This window comes from Panthera pardus, unplaced genomic scaffold (genome assembly GCF_024362965.1).
Source record: "Panthera pardus isolate Hobbes unplaced genomic scaffold, ASM2436296v1 HiC_scaffold_24, whole genome shotgun sequence".
In the NCBI taxonomy this organism is placed as follows: Eukaryota; Metazoa; Chordata; class Mammalia; order Carnivora; family Felidae; genus Panthera; species Panthera pardus.
Window position 1 is genome coordinate 136516777 of NW_026526810.1, and position 11493 is coordinate 136528269.

Sequence of the window (11493 nt, forward strand, 5' to 3'; positions counted from 1 at the left end):
GGTGGACCCCGCGGGGCAAAGTCTGCGGGTCGGGGTCGGCGCGACGGGCCCGCAGCGGGATGGGCGCGCTGGGCCGGGCGCTGCTGTGGCTGCAGCTGTGCGGTAGGCGGGGGGCGCGCTGGGGGGCGGGGGAGCCTGGGGGGAGCGCCTGACAGGCCGCGGGGGGCGCGGGAGGCTCGGGAGGCCCGGGAGGCTCGGCCTGGCTCCTGCCCGAAGCAGCGTGCGCGTGCGGTCTCCGCGGCCTCAGTCTCCCCGTCCCCGGGGGCGCGCTGGCCCTCCCCCTTTGCACCCGGGCCGGCGCGTGTCCCGGGTGTCCGCCCCCAACGCTCCTCAGTCCCTGTCCTTCTCTCCTTTTCTTTTCTTCTTCTTCTTCTTCTTTTTTTTTTTTTTTTTTTTGGTAAGTTTATTTTTAGTTTATTTTTTTATTTTGAGAGAGAGAGAGAGAGAGAGAGCATGAGCAGGGGCGGGCAGAGAGAGAACCCCAAGCAGGCTCCACCCCGCCACGCAGAGTCTGACGCAGGGCTTGAACTCCCTAACCCTGAGATCATGACCTGAGCCCAAATCAAGAGTCAGAAGCTCAAGGGACTAAGCCACCCAGGCGCCCCCTGTCCTCCTCTCTTACGCCCCTGGCGGCTCCCTCAGGACACAGATCCCGATCAGAGCCCACCCTCCAGCGCTTTCTACTGGGCAGAGGCCTCCTACCCCCTTCACATCGGTCCCCCGTGGTCTCTGTCCTTGCCCTGCAGTGCCCGCGGCTCCAACGACCAGCAAACTGGGGGCGGGGCTAGGGGGCGATACCGAGGGGTGTCCTAGAGGAGGGCACGCAGGAGCGGGCTCTGCAGATCCGGTGGGAGTCTGTCAGAGCACCAGGGCTCCCGCAGGGTCTGGGCTGACAGGGAGACTTCATCTGTGCCCCGGGCTCTGTGACCAACCTTCTTCCTCCTGGGGGTTGGGGCGTCTGAGCGGGAAGCACTTAGTCACCCCCTCCCCAGCGATGACCCGCGCGGCCTACAAACTCTGGGTCCCCAACACCAACTTCGAAGTGGCCACCAACTGGAGCCAGAACCGGACCCCGTGCGCAGGCGCTGCCGTCGCGTTCCCGGCAGACAAGGTGCTTCCCCTCCCCCAGCCCGGGGCTCGGGGCGGGGACTCACGTGGCCGCGAGGTGGAGGAGAGGCAAAGGGGGTCCGCCAGCCAATGCCAGTTCTTTCTGCAGATGGTGTCGGTCCTGGTGCGAGAAGGTCACAGCATCTCCGACATGGTGAGGGGGAGCTGCGGCTGAGACCCAGGTCGGAGGGGGCTGGTGGTCCCCTGAAGCCCCTTTCTTGTCTTGTGACTGGCCCCCACCTGCATGGGAAACCGTGCAGGCCTTGGGCCTTTGGCTTCTGGAAGGGCTTTCTGGGAGGCTGGGGAAACCGTATGGGAGAGTAGGCCCTGGTCCTGTGGCCGCAGCTCAGGCTGGGACCTGTACATTTGGAAGATGCTACATCCTGCGCTTGCCTGGAGCTTCGCTATGTGTTAAAGGCTCTGATAAGATCTGGGAGAAAGGCCTCTGATAAGGCCTGTCTCTTAAAGGCGGAGTCAGGAAGCTACTGGCCAAATGCAGCCACGTGGCTGGAGCTAACAATGGTTTTTACATTTTTAAGTGGTTGGGGGAAAGAAGTCAAAAGAACATTTTTGTGGCACGTGAAATATAGAATTCAAACTTCAGTGTCCATAAATAAAGTTTCATCAGCACATAGCCCTGCCCATTTGGTCACTAGCATCTATGGCCACTGTCACGCTATAAGGCAGAGTTGAGTGGCCGTGATGGAGCCCGTGTGGCCTTCAAAGCTTAAAATATTTACTGTCCGACCCTTTACAGAAAAGGTCAGTGCTCCCTGATTTAAAGTGTCATTTCCCAGGACCCAGCAGCGTCAGGGTCACTCCTAGTTCCCACTGCTCACTGGGGTGGATCATTGTTGTGTCAAACGCACGCCTGCCAGCAAGATGTGACTGATGTCAGGGTTGCTGGCTCTGAGCAGAGGTGGAGCTGGGGGGAGGGGGGCTCTCGGTATGGGTGCCAGAGTTGGAGTCCTCTCCTGGAGGGAGGCCACTGGATTTTGCATGGGTGAGTTGGGGAGAGGGGCATCTGGTGGCCCTGGCCCCGCCCAACCTCTTGCCCAGATGCAGGATCTGGGGACCTCAGGCCTAATTTCCATTCCCTGAGGTGTCTTGGTTAATTGATGAGTTTCAAAAGCAGCATTAATTGTGGGACCCGGCCACTCATGGGGCAGGGCAAGTCAGTGCAAGGGACCCCTACCCTACCTGTGAGCTCCCCCTGCCTGGGGAGGGGCCGTCGGGCAGAGACTGGGGGTCCCGGGTCCTGGCAGATCGGGGGTGCAGATGCCGTTTCACATCTGTCCAACCCAAAGACCAAGATGCAGAAGGGGCAGCCAGGTGGAGGAGGGGTGGAGACCTGGAGGGAGGAGCTGAACCCAGCATTCCCCACCCCACCCCCCACCCCCCACCCCCGCATGTGTAATCCTGGCACCCGGGACAGGCAATAGCCTGGAGCAAGCGGAGAGGGGCATCCGGAGCCGGTGGGAACCCTCAGGCAGGGGGTCCGTCTGGGGTGGGGTCCTGGGGCCGGGGGCCCTGCTCTGATGACCTAGTTATTTTGGTGATCTCCTTTGGAAGCTTGAGCATGTTAAGAGAGGCATTCATTCATGCCTCACAGGTCCCTCTGTCTGGCCCTTCTTTCCATCCCCCGCAGCCCAATTAGGAGCCCCTCCTCCTGTCCTGGGGGCCCAGAAGGTGCCCCCTCACCTCCCAAGTCTGTCTTCTGCCTGCACCGCGGGAGCTGCCCCCCCCCCCCCCCCCCGCTCCACTGGGCCTGGGTGGGAACTGTCAGGGGGCCCAGGAACAGGCTGAATGGACCCAGAGCTGCCCCCGACCGCCTCCCACCCCCGGAGCACGGAGGTCCCTCCTCCCCGCCGCCTGCCATCAGCGCTGTCCGGCTGCCCAGAGGTAGCCCTAGTAACAGGTGCAGCCACAGCCGCGTTTTAACTTGTCTTTCTCAGGTTTGGGGATTCCCTCCCTGGGATTTTCCCCTTCCTGAACCCCCTCTCCTCTCCCATCTCTACCTTTGGAGGAATCTCGTATTTTCTACCCATGAACCCACTGTTGGTGCGAGATACTGCGAGTGCCTTCCCGCCGTGAGCATTCTGCCTGTGGTGCCCTTCCCAACAGAAACCGGCGTCAGAATCGACCGTGCGGAACCTGCTGCCTCACGCCTGTGTTTCTGGTGTTTTAAGAATCCCTCCCCGCTGCCAAGTCACAGCCATAACCACCCCTGTGTCTGTTAAGACACAGTTTTGCCACCAGGGTCACACGCTTGAGTGGGACCCGGCTAGGGAACCAGCTTTATTTTTCTCCCTGGGATAAGCCTGATTTCTGACGTCTTCCTCCGAACCACCAGCTTCATGGCGCTGTCGCCACTGTTCATCAAGTGCCCAGGGTGCCCGGGGCTCTCTCGGGGCCCTTGTCCCTCTGCTCGCTTTCCCTGTTCCTGCCGGCACCACGCGTCCTCACGCTGTGGCTCTGTGGGGCGTCTTGCTACCCGAGGGCGACTCGCCCCTCCACTCTCCTGCCAAGAGGCCCGCTAGTTCTTTGCGGATCTGATGCTGCAGAGAAATGGTAGGGTAGCTTTATCAGGGAACAACAGCAACAACAAAACCCGGGAAGTTTGGAAATGAACACCAGCTTTATACTGTCAAGCCGCCCATTCAGGACCGTGAACTTCTCTGCAAATATCTCACAGCATCCATCACAAAACTCGATACTGGACTTTTAAAGTGGTCCCCACGCAGGTCTTGTATAGTATCGGTCCATTCGTAGACCTTTATAGTTTGCTTTGCGTTACGAACGGTTCTCTATTTTTAAAAACTGTGCGTTCCACTTGCTTATCTTTATAAACACTGATAGTTGTTCCTCTTTCTTTCCAGTCCTGACTCCTTTTCCTTCTTTTTCTTTCCAAATAGCATCGTCCAGGACCTCTCCCCGTGTTACACACGAGGGACAAAAGTGGGCCTCTGTGCCTTGTTCCAATGGGAAAGAGAAGGCATGTCTCATTTCCCATTGAGTGAATGTTTGCTGCAGGGCTTTGGTACGTGAACTTTATTAAATTGTGGAAATTCTATTACTCACTTGCTAGCAGCGTTTTAAAAAAATCATAAATACATTTGTGGAGTTCTCTGTTGTTGTTTTTTAATTGAGTGAGGTGCGGTTGCCCCCTCCCTGCTTTTAGCCTGTTAATGAGGTTTTCTGAGGTTGAGCTGTCGTTGCAAGACCGATGGCCCCCTGGGACCTGTAGTTGCAGGTCAAACGTGCCACTTCTTCCTAACACCTGGCTTCCCTCCGTCAGAATGTTTGGATTTTGTTGGCACAAGACTCCTCACTGCCACCTGCTGGGACATCACGGTACATACGTCTGGGAAGTCGGGACGGGAGCCGTCCTGGGACAGGAACCCCATGATGACCGTGCTTTGTTTTGTTTTTTAAGCTTCTTAAAAGTTTATTCTCTCTTATTATGAGAGAGAGAGAGAGAGGGAGAGAGAGAGAATCCTAAGCAGGCTCTGCACTGTGCAGAGCCCGACATGGGGCTCAAACCCACAAACTGCGAGATCATGACCTGAGCTGAAATCAAGAGTCGGACGCTTAACCGACTGAGCCACCCAGGCGCCCCACCATGTACTTTTAAAATACACTATTGGAACTAGTCAGCTGATATTTTATACGGGATTTTTTTTGTATCTATAAGTAAAACAAAACTACAATTTTTCTTGTATTGTCCTCCATTCGGTTTGGGAATCAAGATTACACGGGCCTCATGAAATGGCCTGGGCAATTTTCACTCCTTTTTCCATTTCCCAGAATGACGTCTAAGAAGGAGTCAGTTAGTTGTTCCTTGAGAGGTTAGTATCCTTCACCTGTAAAAAACTTGTACTGGAACACGAGGTCCTTGACTAACATTTCAATTCCTTTAATGCTTACCGGTCTATTCGGATTCTCTACTGCTTCTTGTGCCCATTTTGACACTTTGAATTTTTCTAGAAACTGTTATATTTCATCCAGGTTTTCACGTCCGGCCGTCCTTTTTATTTCTTAAGCTTTTCGGCATCTGTGTCCACCCTCATGAGTCCTTCCGTGTGCGGCCGCCGCCCTCTTCCCTCCCAATTTCTTCCAAGCATTTTCAGAGAAGGCCTCTGTGCGGCCATCACTCCGAAGTCTTTTCATTATGCTCCTGCATTTGAATGGAACTTTGGCTGGATATAAAATTCTAGAAGGGAAGTTCTTTTCCTTTCGTACATAAAATATTGTATTGTCTTTCTGCATCCATTGTTGTTGCTGAGAAACCGGACTTCTGAGCCCCCGGGGTGATCTGCTCTTTCTGAAGCTTTTAGAATGTTCTCTGTGTCATTGACTTGTCTGGGTGTGAGCTTCCTTGTTTCCCATTCCGCGCTCCAGGAGACCTTTCCATCTGAGGGGTCCCGGCTTTCTTCAAATCTGCAAAAGTCATGCTCCTTGTTTCTTCAAATATTTCCCCTTCGCCCCCGCCCTTTATATATGCATTTCTGCACCTGGATGTCAATTCTCTCTCCTCTCCTGGTGGCTCTGCACTTCCCTGCTCCACCCTGCAGGGTCCCTCAGCAGAAACACCCGTCACTGTGCCTTCTCCAGCTGGACTGGTCCGCATGTTTATCTCACCTATCGTGCTCTTCCTTTCAATGATTACATGTTTCATGATTTATTTATATCTTCTCTTTTGGTTCTTTTTATTATTATTAAACTTTTAATTCCAGTGTGGTTAACATGCAGTGTTATATTGGTTTCCTGGGTACAATATAGTGTTGAATTCAACCCCCTTTGGTTCTTTTCTTAAAGATTTTTTAAAATGTTAATTTATTAAAAAAAATTTTTTTTAATGTTTATTTATTTTTTTGAGAGAGGGGGAGAGAGAGCGCAAGCAGGGGAGGGGCAGAGACAGAGGGAGACACAGAATCCAAAGGAGGTTCCAGGCTCTGAGCTGTCAGCACAGAGCCGGACGTGGGGCTTGAACCCACAAACTGTGAGATTGTGACCTGAGCTGAAGTCTGGTGCTCAACCGAATGAGCCACCCAGGTGCTCCAAAATGTTGATTTATTTTAGGGACAGAGAGTGCAAGCTGGGGAAGGGCAGAAAGAGAGACAGAGGACTTGAAGCCGGCATCTGAAGCTGGCTCTGTGGTGAGCCCTACTTAGGGCTTGAACACACAAACTGTGATACCATGACCTCAGCCACAGCTGTGGCTTCAGTGGAGCCACCCAGGCACCCCTGGTTCTTTTTAAAGACTTCAAGTTCTCCACCTCCCCCATTCCTGAGGCATGTCTGTCCCCACGGCTCACTGCGGCACCTGTGGGTGGGGCTGCCTCGGGTGTGGGGACAGTTGGCCCGTGACCTCACATCCCCCCAGGGGTCGGCCTCTTGGTCAGGGCCGGTGCTCAGGTAGGGGACAAGCCAGCTAGGGCTTGAGGCCCGGCCCTGAGTGGGCCGCCCACGGCGACAGGGAACCACACACGATTCCTGCTCCGCGCAGCTCTCCTGGCCCAGCGCTCCCCTCCAACCCCAACCCCAACCCGGAAGGTCAGAAGGAGGAGGCCTGGGGTCCTGGGGCTTGGGGGCGGTGGGGAGGGAGAGGGCGGCGGGGACTCCGTCACCTGGCCTTCCCACTGCCTTAGATCTGACACCTGAGGCCTGAGCTGTGGCCGGACTTCTGTGGCGAACGGGCTGCACGGGCTGCCGTGGTGGAGCCCAGGCCCGCAAGGGAGACAGAGGCCGCGCTGAGGCCCCGTGGCACCCCCAAGTGCAGCCCCCTCCCCTCCCTCCCACTTCCGGCTGCCTTCACAATCCCTTGCGGCTTGGGTTCCTGGCTGGTGCAGCTCCCCCCACCCCGCCCCGCGGTGGGGGGATGTGAGAGGCCGTGGCCCGAGTGTCACCCTGCCCCAAACTCTCCACGCGCCCAGGTCTCAGGCGGGGTCTTGCTCCTCGGCCTGCAGTCCCGCTCCCTGGGGCTTATTTGAACCTCGGCAGTTACGGGCCGCCCCCAGCCCCTGACCTCACCCGCCCGCTCCGCGGTCTGCACTCCCTCCCCCGGGGTCGCGGAGGGGGGACGGGTCCCTCTGGGACCCGGGACCGCCGCCTGAGCCCCCCCCCCCCCCCCCCCCCGCTTCCTGCAGCTCCTGCCGCGGGACGGGGAGTTCGTCCTGGACTCGGGAGCCGGCTTCGGCGCGGCGGACGCCGGCAGGGACCCGGACTGCGGCGCAGGTGAGGGGCCGGGGCGGGGCCTGCCGGGCCGGGGCGGGGCCGGCGGGGGCGGGGCCTGCCGGGGGCGGGGGCGCCCTCGCGCGTAGCTCAGGGACGCGCGCCCACCCAGCCGCCCCCGCGCTCTTCCTCGACCCCGACCGCTTCTCGTGGCACGACCCGCGCCTGTGGCGCTCCGGGGGCGCGGCGCGCGGCCTCTTCTCCGTGGACGCCGAGCGCGTGCCCTGCCGCCACGACGACGTCGTCTTCCCGCCCGACGCCTCCTTCCGGGTGGGCCTCGGCCCCGGCGTCGGGCCCGTGCGCGTCCGCAGCGTCTGGGCTCTGGGCCAGGTGAGCCGCGCGCGCGCGCGGGGCCGGCCCGCGTCTCCTCTGCGCGCCTCGGCCCCTCCCGGGCCCCACGCGAGAGTTCCGGGCACTCAGTCGCTGTCCCCTCCTCGGGCCGGCGCCGCCCGCGACCCGGCCACCCGCAGACGTTCACGCGCGACGAGGACCTGGCCGCGTTCCTGGCGTCCCCCGCCGGCCGCCTGCGCTTCCACGGGCCGGGCGCTCTGAGCGTGGGTGCCGAGGCCTGCGCCGACCCGTCGGGCTGCGTCTGCGGCAACGCCGAGGTGAGCGCGGAGGGCGCCGGGGTGGCCCGGGTCCGCCGGGGGTGAGGGTGGGGGAGGCGCGGGGCTGGCGCCTGGCCCTCCCTCCACGCGGTCTGCCCTTCCCCCTCTCCGTGCCGACGGTCGCTGGCCCGCCTCCAGGTACAGCCGTGGATCTGCGCCGCCCTGCTCCGGCCCCTGGGCGGTCGCTGTCCCCCGGCCGCCTGCCGTGACGCCCTCCGGCCCGAGGGGCAGTGCTGCGACCTCTGCGGTGAGCACCCCCTCGTGTTTGCGGGGACGGCCTAGCTACCCTGGTTCGCCCCCAGCCTCACTTTCTCTGCTGGCCCTGGGCCCTCCTGTCGCAGGAGCCATCGTGTCGCTGACCCACGGCCCCACCTTTGACATTGAGCGGTACCGGACGCGGCTGCTGCGAGGCTTCCTGGTAATGGGGCCGCGCTCCCCCCCACCCCCGCCCCTACCGCAAGACCCGCCCGGGGCCACCCTTTGCCTCATTGACGCGGTTACTCTCCGCGCACCTGCCCACCCCGTGTCCCTGCTGCCGACGCCCCCGCGGGTCCGAGGGCGAAGTCCCTGGGCTAACCCTGTCTCCACCCCCTCCCCCCAGCCCCAGTACCAGGGGCTGCAAATGGCCGTGTCCAAGGTGCCGCGCCAGAACGCAGGCGCCGAGGCAGACACGGAGATTCAGGTGGTGCTGGCAGAGACCAGGCCCGACGGGACGGGCGGCGCGGGGCGGCTGGCACGTGCCCTCCTGGCGGACGTCGCCGAGCACGGTAACCGCGGGTGCCGTTTTCCCGGCCCCTGCCCCGCCCCGCCCGGCGGAGACTGAGCCGGCGCCCTCCGTTGTAGGCGAAGGCCTGGGGGTCCTGTCCGCGGCAGTTCGGGAGTCGGGCGCGCCGGTCGGGGACGGCTCCGCAGCGGGACTGGAAGGTTCTGGAATGCGCGCGGGGCTGGCAGGCGGCGTGGCGGCGGGGCTGCTCCTGCTGCTGCTGGCGCTGCTGGCGGGGGCGCTGTTGCTGCGTGGCCCTCGGAGCTTCAGGTACGCGGGGGGTGCCGCGGGGGACGGAGGCTCACGTCGCGGAGGAGGACCGCGGGGTTCATGTACGTCCTTGTTCCCCAGGTGGAGTAGGCGCGACGAAGTGGCCCCAGCGCCCTTCGTGGCGCCCTTGGGCTTCTCCAACCCGGTGTTCGACGTGGCGGGCTCAGTGGAGCCGGTGAGGGGACGGGTGTGGGTAGCGGTCTTCCCCGGGGCTGTGCTGGGCGCAGACGCACCTTGACCCTGCGCACCCTGCAGCCTTCCGCCCCACAGGTGGAAAACAGCAGCGTCAGCCGCAGCTACTTCGTTAACCCTCTTTTTGCGGAGGCGGAGGCCTGAGCCCCCGTGTGACTGGCCAGCCCCCCTCTGCCCTCCGCCGCCCCATTTCGAGAAACGTACGGGTCCCTGACATTAAAAGATCTCCGTTCCCTTTTCCACACTCCTTGTCCCCAGCCCCTGCAGACCAAGGACAGGGTGGCTTTGCCCAATAAAGGGGTTTCTTGCACCTGCTATCAGTTGCCTCCTGTGTCCCCACCCCTTTGCCTTTGCTTGAATGTGGAGAGCCGACCAGTGCCCTCGTCACTCCATTGGTGAGGGGTGAGCCTCAGAGTCCTCCCTTCTGGTCACCTGTAAAGGGCAGTTCTGGGCACTGCCTGTAGAATGGGTCCCCGAGAAGATTGCAGTCTGCAGAGTTGCCCCCAGAACAAGGAGGGGGCTGGAACTCGGGAGACGGAGTGGTTAGAAGCCAACGGGAGTGAGGCACCTGGTGAGGCTGGCTGTCCAGTAGTCCCCCAACATCATGCCAAATGGCTGTTGACCTTGCAAATACAACAGCCGGCCATTTTACCAGAAAAACGGGTTTGTTCTGGAATGGCAGAGGAGTTGCACTTCGGGGTATGCAGGCTGTGGCGAAACCGCGGGCAGGCAAGTCCGGAGACCAAAGGAGAGGAACACGGTAGAGAAAAGGCAGGGGGTTGGGTGGGGCCGGTCTGAGTGGTGGTCCACCGGGGGCAGCGGGCATTGGGGCCGGTGGCGCTTTCTCACTGGCTGGCTGGTACCAGGCCGGAAGGGCTTCCTCCTCCTGCCGGTCCGGTGGGGGGATGGAGGGCAGGTGGGTGCGGTGCCCACCGGCTGGAGGCTCCGTGTGGATGAAGTAGCCTTCACTCAGGCTCCCATCTTCCTCTTCTGATGAAGATTTTTCCTTAAAAGCATCACTGATCAAGAGTTACTAGTGTGTTATTTGTGTCCCTCAGTGCCAGGAAAGACCTTTCCCACGTGGTGGGTCCCACATCGGAGGGAAAGCGCATAGCAGTGAGAAACATTTAAGGCTGCATTTGAATAGTGAGGAAGGTTTGGAGGAAGGACTCAGGTGTTTCCCATCCGAGGTCCGCTTCCTGCTGAGGTCGCTCCTGTCGGAGATCATCTCGAAGCAGTGAGCTGGCATCACCTAAATGGTTTCTACAAAGGTTTGACAAGCACCGGGAAGAAACAGTGATTACGCAGGGCTGGTGAGCAGCACCTGGCAGGGGCCCTTCCAACAAGGTTGAAGAGACCTTCTGGAGTGTCTTTTGCAGTAGACGGAACGTCTGGTTGCAGGTGGTGACCTTCGCTCTCTGCATCTCATGGGCGCGTGCCGTGGAAAGATGGTTCTGCTCACGAGCACTGGTTCTCAGTAGACAGGGTTCGGCCTTTGCGGTACTGGGGTACCTGCTCTTACCAGCTGTGGATCGGAGCGGGCAGGAGCCAGGTGCACCCTTGCCCTGTAAACTACCCCAGAGGGGGTGGAGCTGAGATTTAGAAGGGCCGATAGCAGTGCTTTTGGCTGGGGTATTGGAAGCATCTTTGCAAATTTTGCCAGTTGGGTTTTGTTTTGTTTTTTTTTTTTTTCTGTTTTTACTTTTATTTGCATGTATTTCATGCAGAATTTACTCCCGGGCCATAAGTTTTTGTTTCTTCAGTTTCTTCTGGGATATCTTTTTCTTCTGTGCAACCTCCTCTTCTGGTTTAGGAACAATCTGCTCTTTTTCAGTAAGGATCATCTCAATGTGGCAGGGAGAGCTCATGTATGGGTTAATCCGACCATGAGCCCTGTAAGTTCTACGCCGCATTTTGGGGGCTTTGTTCACCTGGATGTGCTCAATGACCAGAGAATCTACATCTAAACCCTTAAGTTCAGCATTACTCTCTGCATTTTTAAGCATGTGCAGTAAACATTCGGCACTCTTTTTGGGCCACCGACCCTGTGTCCAGCCCCACTGTTTGGCCTGGGCACACCTACCAGCTCCACCACTGTAACGTCGGAATGGCACACATTGCTTCTGCAAAGTGACATCTTTCAGATACTTGGTGGCTTTTCGGATATGCATACCCTTGATGGCCTGGGCAGTTTCCCGTGTGTTCTTAAAGTGAACACGAAGATTTGAACCTCTTGATTTGCATGATTTTGTCGGGTTTTCCGGGTCAAGTGAATAGCGAACCATTTTCAGAGATCACCTCAGGCCGCTTATGGGAACG

The 11493-nt window shown here is 59.3% G+C and overlaps 2 protein-coding genes across 2 annotated transcripts; one reads left to right on the forward strand and one right to left on the reverse strand.

Annotated features, from left to right (window-relative positions):
• AMN (amnion associated transmembrane protein) lies at positions 1 to 9491 on the forward strand. The gene is made up of 12 exons (XM_053889846.1): positions 1 to 102; positions 993 to 1111; positions 1217 to 1261; positions 7257 to 7344; positions 7454 to 7671; positions 7812 to 7949; positions 8088 to 8196; positions 8291 to 8367; positions 8551 to 8716; positions 8793 to 8982; positions 9064 to 9157; positions 9238 to 9491. Exons 1-12 carry the CDS (start codon positions 60 to 62, stop codon positions 9316 to 9318), a joined length of 1368 nt encoding a protein of 455 aa, XP_053745821.1. The 5' UTR covers positions 1 to 59; the 3' UTR covers positions 9319 to 9491.
• A 1378-nt stretch (positions 9492 to 10869) lies between these two features.
• On the reverse strand, positions 10870 to 11493 carry LOC109274598 (60S ribosomal protein L17-like). The gene has a single exon (XM_053889847.1). It carries the CDS (start codon positions 11457 to 11459, stop codon positions 10905 to 10907), a length of 555 nt encoding a protein of 184 aa, XP_053745822.1. The 5' UTR covers positions 11460 to 11493; the 3' UTR covers positions 10870 to 10904.

Coding starts and splice junctions, on each gene's coding strand:
- AMN (XM_053889846.1), top strand. CDS start 60: ATGGGCGCGCTGGGCCGGGCGCTGCTGTGGCTGCAGCTGTGCG. Junction 1,112..1,216: donor TCGCGTTCCCGGCAGACAAG/GTGCTTCCCCTC, acceptor TTCTTTCTGCAG/ATGGTGTCGGTCCTGGTGCG. Junction 1,262..7,256: donor GTCACAGCATCTCCGACATG/GTGAGGGGGAGC, acceptor CGCTTCCTGCAG/CTCCTGCCGCGGGACGGGGA.
- LOC109274598 (XM_053889847.1), bottom strand. CDS start 11,459: ATGGTTCGCTATTCACTTGACCCGGAAAACCCGACAAAATCATGCAAA.